Source organism: Pseudorca crassidens, chromosome 1, assembly GCF_039906515.1.
Source record: "Pseudorca crassidens isolate mPseCra1 chromosome 1, mPseCra1.hap1, whole genome shotgun sequence".
Lineage (NCBI taxonomy): Eukaryota > Metazoa > Chordata > Mammalia > Artiodactyla > Delphinidae > Pseudorca > Pseudorca crassidens.
In genome coordinates, this window is record NC_090296.1 from 91,458,677 (window position 1) to 91,471,541 (window position 12,865).

Below are 12,865 nucleotides of genomic sequence, written 5' to 3' on the forward strand. Positions count from 1 at the left end.
CAAATTCTTGGAGTGGGGCCCATATACCAGTAGTAGAATCATGTAACTTGGTTCTGCTTTCTTAAGCTTGGCTTGCAAAGAGAATGGGTGATTGCAGATCATAGTATGGAAATATAGAGTGGAGCAGACTGTAGCATGTGTCTAGACAATGTCAAAATCAATCAAATGATAAATTCATAAACAGTTTGTTAATATTGTGCAAATAAAATGCTTAATCTCTGAACTTATTTGAATAGAATATTTTTGCAACAGTCTAGAAACATACAGAGAATAGATGAAAGATAATGACTGCCTTTTGCATACTCCGTGGGTGACTGCATGGCCAGAACACAGTATCTCTAGAACCTTGTTATTTTAAGTTTAGTCCTGAGACTAGCAACCTCTGGAATCACCTGGGATGTTGTTAGAAATTCAGAATCTGAGACCCAATCGCACACTTACTGAATGAGAACCTGCATGTTAACAAGATCCCCAGGGGATTCACATTCAATTTCAAGAAGCACTGCTCTAGTATATAGTACCAAAAATGGATGTGGCCCTTAGCAAGCTTAAAAAAGAGTCAATAAAACCATGGCAATGAACATGTTCCCAGAAGAAGACACTTCTTCCACTCTCTTCCTTGGTGGGCCTATATTATAGGGTGTTTAATAGTTTTAAATGAAAAAGAATAACTTTTTTTGAGTATAGTCTTGTATGAACTCACAGTCATACATTGCGCATTTTTTGTAAGACCATGAAATTTCCTAATTTAGTAAATGCTCTAAATGAACATAAAGTTTGTCTTCACTTTATTATTGAACTATAACACACTTTTACTTGTTTTCAGCATTTTTTTACATGAATAATGACCTAATTCCACATCTACACTTTTCCCAATCTCTGAATAGTTAATAATTCATAAAGTCAATAATTAAGTTTTAAAGGAATCTACAAGTGTTTGCAACTCGTAGGTTCTGGATATAGTATCCAAAGATGAACAGAACTGGAACCTTACAACTGAGTTTGTTTGCCTGTCTTTGTTTTGTTTTGTTTTGCTTTCAGTGCGGTTTAGGTTTGGTTTCTATATGTTCAACACCGTTCAGAAAACGTGTCTCACAACTTCCTGTAGGCTTTGTCGGAGCGTTCCTCGATTGCTGTCTTGTAGCTCGTCTGTGGGAGGTAGGTCATACTACGCAACATTTCAGCACTACGGACAGCGCCTAGGCACCTACTCCTAAGAAGAGGAGGGGATCCTGTTGGGTTTGCATAGGCAAGGCGAAGGGTAGGGAAAAATAACTCCAAATGACGCATGCGGTCCCCAGTTAAACCAATACACCCGTCACCCACGTCTTTCCTTTATAGGATGAGAAGACATAGGAATTGATTGCCTACTCCCCGACTGAGACTGCAGTCACCGAGCACAACAAAATGCCCGCGGCACAGCTACTGACGCAGACAGAAGAGGAAAACAAGTATTTTAACAATACATTAATTAACACCTCCACTGCCTTAGAAAGACAAATTGGTGATGAACTCCGATTGCTAACCTCCAAGTGTGATATGAGTGAAAATAAGCCTCCTTATTTTTTTTTGCAGAGCTGAGGACTACATGAAGCCTGTTGCTGCCGTGGCCGATTCCCTACCCCCTCTCACTGTCCACCGCTTTTCTCTCACAGACACACACGGTCAGACGCCCTCACATACGCACACGCGCGCGCAAATATTTACACACTGCCACATGGAAGAAATTCGTGCACATTTTCCTGCAAATATACTTGCGCGCGCACACGTCTTCTGCCCCTCACCGACAGATACAGACATTAACACACGTAGGCCAGTAAAGCGATAACCGCGGTACTGGGACTCCACGCAGGTTCCCAGGACACGTCTTTTACATTGCTACCGAACCGATCAGCGAACACAGACAAACCTGCCAACACTTAAATCTACTGGCTGGATTTCATCTCCATGGCAACAAGCATGGAAGGTGAGACGTCTCTCCCTGCGGAGTAACTTTCTCCCCCTACCCTTCGCATTAACTGACAGGATTCTAATGCAGGTCCAGATGAAAAGCATGTCTCCTTTTCTGGTATTTCTGAAGCTAGGGAGCAGGAAAGGAGGTGGGGAGGGAGGAGAGGGGAAGGAGTCTGTAGGTCTGCTGAGTTCAAATTCTAAAGAAGAAAGAGCCCTAATGTTTCTGCTGATGCTGCTGACAAAAGGAAAAAAAAAAGTGGATTTGTTGGGTGCTTGCTGATGTTTCTTCCATAATGTTTGGTAGGTGATTTCTATGCTTCTTAAGTTTAATATGTCCAAAGAGAACTGGAGACAAACAAGGCAGAATGATAATGACAGTCCAGGTTTCTTTAGTGAGACATTTTGAGAATTTTCAGACCAGGTTTCCAGTGCTTCTGGAAAAAAAAAAAAGGAATGTCAGAGTCCTTGAGGAGCCATTCAAAGATTCTCTTAAGAGGGAAATTCTCTAAAGGTTGAAATCTGAAAGGTTGGGGGGAGGCTGATTTTGACATATCTCAAGGTTTTGGATTCCTGGGGAGGCCTGAAATTTATGCACTTCATCATGATGAAGACATCTGGGTTTGTTATTTAAGGTTTTCCTTTGATTACAACATATTCCATTCCAAATTACTGACTAGCTCTGTGCAGATGTGGCCTCAATAATGCTTCTTTTCCCTCTTTTAATGGGATTTAATAATCTTGATATTTGAAGGGGTGTATATATGGGAGAATTCATTATTTTTTAAGCTTGGGTTTTCCTATATGTCTCATTTCATTAAATTATGAATGTTCATATCATTAGCATTAGAGATTATTATATCTAATGACCAGTATCATAATAGTTTTCATCTAGAACACCATATTCCACTATAATAGTTATTTTAGATATATTGTTTGGAATATTATTAATAGATGAATAAACCGGAGGAAAAAAACCTGTTGATTAAAATAAAATACAGGAATTTCTTTTTTTAATAGGCACATTCTTTTCAATATTGGTTTCTGCAGTTACACATTGTTGCATGATTAAATGACTATATGTTTCTGAAAAGTGAATTTTGATATCTCCAATCAATGAACTTATTTCACAGAAAAAAAATCGCACATAACATTCATGTATATGAAAGTCTATAAATCAGGTGTAAAAATACTGTTATCTTTGCTTGACTACTTACAATAGTATGATTTGTATGACTGGTCATAGAAAGACTGTGTTTGCTTATTTATTGGTTACTAACTACAAAGCAGCTCCATGAGATTTGGGCCTACTGGTATCTACAGGTATACCCTTGGCCCAATCCTATGACTCATCAGAACTTAGAAATCCCATTTCCTGACAATTGCCATGAAGGAAATACTGTGCTTCCAACTCATTTTCTCATTTCTAGAATACTTAAACATTGATTCCAGTTAACACGGCTTGAGGCAATATTTTATCATTTGCAGTAGTACTACAGAAATATACTTAAATACTTTAATCATAAAACACATAGACACTGATATTTAAACTGTACAATGTTGATAATTTTACCCATTTTTTGTGGCAGCGCATATTAAAAATAACTTTTACCACATACTTTTACACTCTACTCTTATTTTGAAAATTCATTTCTTTATTCTCAAGTTTTTTTTTCTCATAAGGGTTTATTTATTTAGTTTTGTAACTTCATGGTCTAAATTCTCACATATTTCTTTCATTTTCTATTTCCCTATAAACAGGATATTAAGATATTTTCCTTTTGAGGTAGGCATTAAAATGTCTGTTTTGCAGAACCTGCTAATTTTTTTTTTGCTTCTGTTCCAGAGATTAGAGAAAGTGAAAGAAATGTATCTTTTATCCACAGTTGTCCAGTAATTTTGGATACCTTATTAATTAACGAAGAAATCAGTGTTGCATCTGAAGACCTCTATTGATTCTTAATATTTTGTTATTACTCTTATATATTATGCTCTATATTTATTGAAAGGTACAAAGCTCAGCACACTTCGCAGTATATTCTCAAAAACATTAGACTTGGGGTTGAAATGAGACAAGTCGTTCATTTAATAGAGCAAGCAAAATGGAAAGTTTGAGCAAATATTTGAAAAATTTAGGCCTGAAAATACTGGTATTTTAACCACTACATATATGGCTTAAATTCCCAAGGGTATCTATCTTCTGAACATGTTGTTAGGCAATTGCTTAGCTTTTCACTTATTTGCTTGTGTGGACACAATGCCTGCAGCAATGGCCAGACCTTTTCTTTTCAACATTTGAGTACGACCCTTTCAGGTGTTCTCCTTGGCTTCTATTTTGTTTTCACCTTTGGTGTAAGGTAGAATTTTAAGATGAATATAAAAGTCAAAGTTCTTCCTTTTAAGATATTAAGAAAACATCTGTTCACACGAACTTCCAGGTCAAGTGTCCCCCATCAAAGTTTGGTGTATCTCCCTCCCTCCCTCTTAAATATGGGACTTGAGAAGTGTTTCTATTAAATTCTTTTTATTAAATTTTATGTTCAGGTTTCAATCCAGAATTCCAGTCATCAGAATTGTCTTGAATCTTGATTCTGTGAGCTAACTTATAGTTTTCAGCCCCGCCTTGTGTCAAATTTAATAATCATCACTTCAATGTCTTCAACCTAGTTACTGTTCAAAAACACTGAAGAGGATGTAGATAGAGTTAGACCTTTGTGATACTACATTAGAGAGCTGTCTCTATGAGTACAGAGCCCAATTTTTATTAGGATACTTCAGTGAATATGACTCTACATAAAAATAATGTTATCCAGGCATATCTCACCATCTTCCCCAAAAATGATATCATGGGAGATGGTTAAATGCATTGCTGTGCTATTTGCATCGACTAAACCATGTCGATGTTATTTCCCTGATATTCCATGTTAGTAGTAAACTTTCCAAAAAAGAAGTGAATTTGGCATTACTTCTTATTAACCTAATCTTAACTTTTAGTGAGTGCTAACAAATTAGCATTTAAATTAATTTTAATTAATTAAAATAATTAATTACGGATTTGTAACAAAGATTAATTCCAAGTTACCAATATATAATTTTCACAATTTCCCATTGCTCTTTCTGAAAATTGAGACATTCGCCTGTCCAAGTCCATACTTCTGGCAGCACTCTCATGGTCAGGTATTTCTCAAAGGTTTTTGCTCATCAAGTTATAAATCATCTTATCCTGGGAGTTTTAACTCATCTAATGCAGCTAAACATTATTCTACTACTTTCTTGTCTCCTTTTACTGTTTGATTTTGGGGTCATTTCTAAAGAGCATTCTACATAGGTTAAAAAGACAGAAGTATATAAAGTACTTCTGCCTTTCCTTTGTCAACTGATAACCATTAAACCATCTTGTACAAGTAGGGAGTTTAATGTGTTATTGGTCAATTTCTTTATCTGAACATATTGTGTATGAAATCCTCTCACCTCAAAGCCTTTGCAATGACTGTTTCCTCAAACTTCAATGCTCTTCCTCCAGATATTTTCACAGCTCCCTTCTTGACATCATTCAGACTTCAGGTCAAATGTCATCTCCCTAGGAAAGCCTTTGCTGATTTCTTCAATTAAAGAAGTGCCCTTTATTCATTATCATTCTCTTTCCTCTTAACTTGCTTGCTTTCTTTTGTAGCATTTATGACTACCTGATATATAATAGATAGATAGACAATTTTAAAAATAACTGAGCCTGTCTCCTCCTCCACTCATGGCAGGCGCACGTTGTTCTGTAGTTCATCATTATAATCCAGGACCAAAAACAGTGCTGACATGGAGCAGACATTCAATATATATACTGGTTGAATGAATAACTAAAATGCAATTGCCATATTCATTATTATATAGTACCTTATCATTCAGCTCCCAGTTTTTGTCCTGCATTTCATTTATATTGGTACCAACAATAGATAGCCAAAGAGGGCTTATAAACTATGTATAAAGCCATGAGACAACCATTTATCTGTTCTTCCAAGACAGTATAAAACATGGTGACTTTATTCATTTACTAACAGTGGCTCTATATATCCATTCATTGTTCGTACTCCTACCCAATTCCAAAAGCTCTTGAAGTATCTTAGCTAAGTATCCTTGAAGTATCTTACTCTTCTTAGCTAAGGGTAACCAGAGCAGCCAAGTAATAAAGAAGGCAAAGTCAGGGGAAGAAGGGGTAATTATACCAGAAGTCTTAAGCTAACAAAGGCATTCTGACTGAGTACAAAATTTAACTATCTACTTCCTGGTAGTTAACGCCAAAATAATATGATGGCTACATACCTTTCCATAGATAATGAAAGGGAACTAACAAGGCTGATAGAAAAGATCTACTTTCCCTACCTTTGAATATTACAAATCATGTGAGTCTTTCTGGGAATGCTATATTAATGAATTATTTTAAAAAACCAGAAACATTGAACTCTGAATGAGCTGCTGAATTTTAATGTGTATCTTCAAAGCTGATTTTTTTGTTGTTGTTGTTGGTACGCGGGCCTCTCACTGTTGTGGCCTCTCCCGTTGCGAGCACAGGCTCCGGACGCGCAGGCTCAGCGGCCATGGCTCACGGGCCTAGCTGCTCCGCGGCATGTGGGATCTTCCCGGACCGGGGCACGAAGCCGTGTCCCGTGCATTAGCAGGCGGACTCTCAACCTCTGCGCCACCAGGGAAGCCCAAAGTTGATATTTTTTAAATCAAAGTTTTCTTGTTCATTGCATTTAAAATATGTTTTCTGAATTTAAAAATTAGATTTTTCAAAACCAGAACTTTATTCATCAAAAATTATATTTTTCAATACATTTAGTTTAATTCAATTCAAATATTTATTAAATACCTACAACATGCCAGAAACGGTGGTAACTGCTTGAGAAGTAGTTATTTTTCCATTAAAATAAGTAATTCAATTCACAGATTGCCTAAGACTCTAAGAACAAAACATTATGCTGTGTTTTAACGTATGACAGACATATAACGTATGTCTGCCATACGTTAGACAAATAGTAATAAAAAAGTTAAGGGATTTTGTATCTCTAACTAGGAAAATACCTTGTTTTAATTTAATGGTGAAAAATGAGTTGTGTGTTTTATTGCCACAGGTAGAAAATGTCTCTTTTGGTTTGTTTGGTCAGTTGGTGGGTTTTTTTTTTTTTTTTTGCTGTACGCGGGCCTCTCACTGTTGTGGCCTCTCCCGCTGCGGAGCACAGGCTCCGGACGCGCAGGCTCAGCGGCCATGGCTCACGGGCCCAGCCGCTCCGCGGCATGTGGGATCTTCCCGGACCGGGGCATGAACCCGCGTCCCCTGCATCGGCAGGCGGACTCTCAACCACTGCGCCACCAGGGAAGCCCAGTTGGTGGGTTTTTATAAGAATAACAGAGTCTAGTGGATTAATCACAAGCTAAGAGCCAACTGACTTAAGTCTTCTAATGATCAGTTATGACCCTGTGTACATGTCTACTTCATGATTTTTAAAAACATGTAAATAAATTTAGCTAACGTCATAACTATACTCAGTTTAGGCTATTTCTGCATGGTGGCAAAATGTACTAGCTGAAAAATGCACAGATCATTAAAACTGCCCAGATGTTTTAATTACAGTGATACCAATTGTTGCAGGTTAGGTTCCTCAGAAACCAGACTCTGAGACAGAAAGTAGTGTGCAGGATGTTTACTGAGTAGTGCCCTTGGGCTCAACACCTGTGGAAGAGTGGGGAGTTAAGCAGGAGTGGGCAGAATTTGAACTGTGATGAAAGAAGAGCCTTGGTTTTCCCTGTGATGAACTCTAGAGCTAGAATGGTTCACATTTTTATTTATTTTTAACATCTTTATTGGAGTATAATTTCTTTACAATGGTGTGTTAGTTTCTGCTTTATAACAAAGTGAATCAGTTATACCTATACATATATCCCCATATCTCCTCCCTCTTGCATCTCCCTCCCTAGAATGGTTCTTCAGAGTTCAAGATGGCCAGGCCTTTTTATTTTCACATTAATCAGTCATTGAAAACTGTCTGCTGTTGGAAGCGAAGTAACCTTGGGTTAACCTTGGGTTACAGAGAGGCAGCTCTCTGCTATTGAGGCAATCCATGGAAGGAGCTAGCAGCTGAAGATTATCTGCTGGTAGCCCTCCCATGTGCTGGGCAACAAGTCCTTCACTGAAGGGAGTTTGTATACTGTGTCCACCAGTAAACCAGGCTTATTGCCTCTTCTTACCTACATGTCCGAGGAAACGGTCAAATGGTATAGCCTAGCAAGGTCATGGCTCTTGTGAAAAAAAAAATTCAACAAGTTACTTGGCTGAATCAGTCAAATGGTTGATCCAGCATCTCCATGTAGAAACATCCTTCTTTTCAGTTTGTCCACCCATTAAAAAAATGAACCAGAGGGTGTATGAATCTCAACAAAAGATCTTTAAATGACAAAGCAATAAAATTAAAGATTTGGTCAGAAAAAAAAAGTTCTAGTTAAGTCCCAAGGTCATTATTCAGTCCAGTCTCCCCTACTTTCTACAGAATAAATTGTACAACAAGAGCTCAATCTTCAGAAAAATCACTCTGAAACACTTAAGTGATCTGACATTTTTAAAAATTAAAATATATTCAGTATACCATATTTATTAGGGTAGAAAAATGATTTGGTGTAAAGAAATTCAACAAATTGGGGTGAAACAACATTTTTTCCTTGTATTAAACAAAAAAGTCAAATAACCAGCATATCCTACAATGTATTGAATATTTCTAACACTTAAGGTTTGAAGACAGAGCTCTTTTGTAATCCAAGCCAGTATAAAATAAATATTGTTTGATATTAACTCGTGTATAAGTTGGTGAAGCATTTTGAAAGCTACAAGGCTTGTTCTTATTAATCACTCCCTTTCTCCACTCCTTACCTCCCATTCCTTGTTCTGTCTCAGTTGTTTTCTGAAAATTGAACCCCAAAGAACCTGAAGGGTCAGTCATTTTAATAAACACAATTCTTAAAATTATCAAAAGAAGCAACAACAAAGACAAAAACACCAGCAGTCTATTATTCTCAGTTATTAGATGAGAAGCTTTTTGGTGACAGTCCTCTCAAGAAGGGCAGCTGTGGGTTAGTAACCATTTGATTTAATTAACTAATCTTGATTTTTCATTAGTTAATTTAATTAACTTTAAGACAGCAAGTGGAAAAATCTATTTTGCTTCAATTCAACACACACTTTTGGAACACTTTTGCTGTAGTTTTAGACTCTCAACATAGTAGGAGCTTAGAGATAGTGGGAATCTGGTAGGCAACGGGTCTGGGGAGCTTGACTTGCAGCTGAATTTCATAGAAAACATGCTGTTTAACTTGGATTTTATGTCTATTTAGGGTGTGAGAGCCAGTGGAGACGGTGGTGAGATGGTTAATGGTCCACAGCTACCGCGGCTTGTTACTTGCAAGCTACTATGTTGGGTACTGCTCTTTTTAACGTAATTTTAAAAACACAATTTCTCTTTTTAAGAAATTAGCATTTAGTGTATGAAGTGGTAGTGGAAAAGAAAATACAAGAACATAAGTCTAAAAGCTAAGGAGGGGGGTGAAAAAGAAAGAAGGTATTACACCTATTTGAAAGGATCAGAACCCATCAGACAAAATGGCATTGGAGATAGACCTTAAAACATAGACTTTAGAGAGCTTGACCAGCTTACACCCTATAATTATTTATGGGTTTTTTGATACATGCAAAAATGAAATGAAAATTAGATGACAACCTGGGTCAAAGAAGCAATGACTTAATGAATCAAATGAATCACTTAACTTAATGAATCAACTCAATGACTTAACTTAATGAATCAAATGCTTTTAGGGTTAATTATTTGACTATTCCCCTTCATACTTGATTTTATATTTAGTGTACAGAGGTACAGTTTTGTGTGTCCACAAAGGCAATTCTGTAATTACTACAATAGAAGTAGCATCTCCAATACTAACTTGATCCTGATCCATATCTGATAATGTTTTCCTATATCTTTTGTGAGTTAAGTCAAGAGAGTTTGAAAAATGCCAGATGTTACAAAACAATTACCTACCTTATACCATGTATGGATAAAACTAAACTGAGTCCAATTTTGTATCTAGGCCAAGAGGTGACTCCAGCAGGAATTCTGAAGAGCCAAAATGATGTGACAGTGAATAATGAGTAGTACCAACTGTGGCAACTCTTCAGCTAAGATGAGTGTCAACGAAGTGTCAGCTTTCTCGTTGACTCTGGAGCAAAAAACTGGCTTCGCTTTTGTTGGGATTTTGTGTATCTTCTTGGGACTTCTTATCATCAGATGCTTCAAAATCCTGTTAGATCCATACAGTAGCATGCCTTCCTCTACATGGGAAGGTGAAATTGAAGAGTTTGATAAAGGGACATTTGAATATGCACTTGCCTGAGCGTTTCAGCTTTATAGTTTTTAGGGTTATACCACTGGGGCACATGGTGGACACAACTGTAATTTCCTTCAGTGTGCTGGAGGAAGATCATTTCATTCACTGAATTCAATAAAGGTGTATGGTTAATTTATCCACCATGCTGTGTAAGTGATAAACCATTGTTGGGGTTCCTCACTTTCCTCTGTCCTCACATTGAGGTTTCTAACGAATAGAGCATAAGGATAACTCCAGCCACATATAATATCTTTATTCTTTCTGCATCTGCCCCTATGCAATACCCAGACACTCTCTCCATATTCCTGACTCCGCCCCCCTTGCTCTAGAGAATTAGGTGTCAAAGATAAGGACCCCTCAGTCCAAAGAATAAATAGAATATGATTTTCCTAATAAGAGCCATAGGTCCACAATGTTCGTACAAACCCTACAAGCAACCATAGGCCATAAAGTTCCCCACATGTCACAATTTGACCCTTCTATTTCTTCTCCTTCTAGGATCTCTTGCAATAAAATCCCCTAGCTTGGGATCATACTGATACTCCCTCCTCTTCCCCTTTTATAAATAGCATTAAAAAGGGAGTTTTCATCATGACCTGGTGGAAACAAGAAACAAGAAGTCCAGTCTCCACTCTGCCACCGATAGAGCTATCAACCTTGGCCAAGTCATCTTATCTCTGTAGACTTCATTGAGGAAGCTAACCAGAGGATTTTTAACAACATCCCTTTTAATTCTAGTGCCCTATGAGCTCTACAAATATACCTGGAAACCCAGGGATCTGAGATGAATGAGGATTTTTAAGACGTCATGAAAAGTTTTTCAGTTTAGGAGCCTAAACTCTGAGATTTGAATTCTAATGTTGCCTAGCCAAGAACAAGCAATATGACCTAGAAAGTTACCTAATGGGAACTTAAGTTCCATATCTGCGAAACAAGGATAAAGAAACCTATCCTACATGTTTTACAAAAATGTTGGGAGGACCAAGTTACATATAATGAGTGGGAAAGTAATTTGAAAACCAGAAAACTCTGTTTAGGGATTTCCCTGGTGGTGCAGTGGTTGGGAATCTGCCTGCTGATGCGGGGGACACGGGTTCGAGCCCTGGTCTGGGAAGATCCCACATGCCACAGAGCAGCTAAGCCTGTGCGCCACAACTACTGAAGCCCATGCACCTACAGCCTGTGCTCCACAACAGGAGAAGCCACCGCAATGAGAATACTGTGCACCGCAACCAAGAGTAGCCCCCGCTCGCCGCAACTAGAGAAAGCCCACACGCAGCAACGAAGACCCAATGTAGCCAAAAATAAATAAATATATATTTTTTTTAAAAAAAGAAAACACTGTTTAAACATAACTTTTATCATTATTTATTATCCTTGCTGGCAATTGTTAAAGAGATTATCAAACCTTAAGAAGTAATGGCTCAGTGTAAGTTATTCAGCCTCTCCAGTTTTCATTCTCTTCATTTGATAAATTAAAAAAAATAGAATTACATAATTTAAAAATTTTTTCCAACTACAAAATTCTGACTCTCTGTAAGTGAATGGAGGAATATACCAGGAGATAAATAAATACAAAAATATTTGTGTCACTTGAGAACACAGAACTGCCTAACACACCAAAAAAAAAAAAAAAGGATTAAAATGTACTGAGAGTTAGCACTAAATTAGGTGCTTTCCATTTATTATGAAATTTGATACTCTTATCAATCCTTTGAGTTTGGTACTATTTCCATTCTATTAGCTCAATTTCACAGATAAAGAACTGAAGCTGAGAGAGATTAAGTAACTTCCCAAGGTCACCAAATTAGGGCGTGATTGTATTAGAAATTACACTCTCATCAAAATCATAGTCATTGTTTGTAAATATCATGCTATACTCCCACACACTGTCCACAACATTTCTACATATCTTACAAATATGATCATTGCTCAGGTCTAAGGCACTCCACAGCCAGCTGTCTCAGTGAGAGTCCCTGACACTTTTCATCTCGTAGTAGATTTAGAACACATCTGTGTTGGCTACGGATCTTCTGGACCAAACTCACACCTTAAGGAGACTCTTTGAGCCCCAGTAGGTACTGGAGTGTCAGCCTGGGATACCTTGTAGCCAATTTGTAATTTGGTCCAAGAACAGCTCATTGAACCAAGTCAACGGGACACACTGAAAGCTGTAAATGTCCATGATGCTAGTCATCTCCTTTGTGACCCAGGCTTTTGAAGTACTCACTAAGATATATGCCCAGGTACCAGATGCTCCCATTTGTCTCCCAAGGAAGACACCCAACAAGACCTTCCATTTTGGTGACTAGACCTGTGATGTTAACAAGGCCCCATCTCTATCTCAAAAAGAAAAAAAGACCCCAAAAACCAAAGATAAGAAAACTTTGTGAAGTATGAGCATTGTTTCTGAAAGTTCAACACCCATAAGCTTTTCAGATACCATCAACTCCACCTTAGTATTATTTCTAATCCTACTAAAGAGAAATTC

At 37.6% G+C, this 12,865-nt stretch overlaps 1 protein-coding gene and 1 long non-coding RNA gene across 9 annotated transcripts in view; one reads left to right on the forward strand and one right to left on the reverse strand.

The window, feature by feature from the left end:
* Positions 1 to 1,837: 1,837 nt before the first annotated feature.
* CTXN2 (cortexin 2) lies at positions 1,838 to 10,514 on the forward strand. Of its 3 annotated transcripts, XM_067746151.1 has the most exons (3): positions 1,838 to 1,966; positions 9,328 to 9,411; positions 10,078 to 10,514. In XM_067746151.1, the coding sequence occupies exon 3, from the start codon at positions 10,135 to 10,137 to the stop codon at positions 10,378 to 10,380; it is 246 nt and encodes an 81-aa protein (XP_067602252.1). In that variant the 5' UTR covers positions 1,838 to 1,966; positions 9,328 to 9,411; positions 10,078 to 10,134; the 3' UTR covers positions 10,381 to 10,514. The 3 variants fall into 3 exon arrangements, with proteins under 3 accessions (XP_067602252.1, XP_067602242.1, XP_067602258.1); XM_067746141.1 differs by lacking the exon at positions 9,328 to 9,411; XM_067746157.1 differs by lacking the exons at positions 1,838 to 1,966; positions 9,328 to 9,411 and adding an exon at positions 2,116 to 2,253.
* Positions 2,246 to 12,865, reverse strand: part of LOC137228988 (uncharacterized) — a 132,723-nt gene continuing 122,103 nt past the window's right edge. Inside the window, exons 9-10 of one of the 6 annotated variants that reach the window (XR_010945487.1) lie at positions 5,422 to 5,530; positions 2,246 to 2,384 (exon numbers count right to left, since the gene is read on the reverse strand). This is a non-coding gene — a long non-coding RNA (uncharacterized lncRNA). Of the gene's footprint in view, positions 2,388 to 5,421; positions 5,637 to 12,865 lie in introns of all 6 variants that reach the window. The other 5 variants (XR_010945483.1, XR_010945486.1, XR_010945480.1 and 2 more) reach the window with 5 other exon arrangements.

Excerpts from the sequence above, each read along its gene's own strand:
- CTXN2 (XM_067746151.1), top strand. The coding sequence starts at position 10,135 with ATGAGTAGTACCAACTGTGGCAACTCTTCAGCTAAGATGAGTGTCAAC.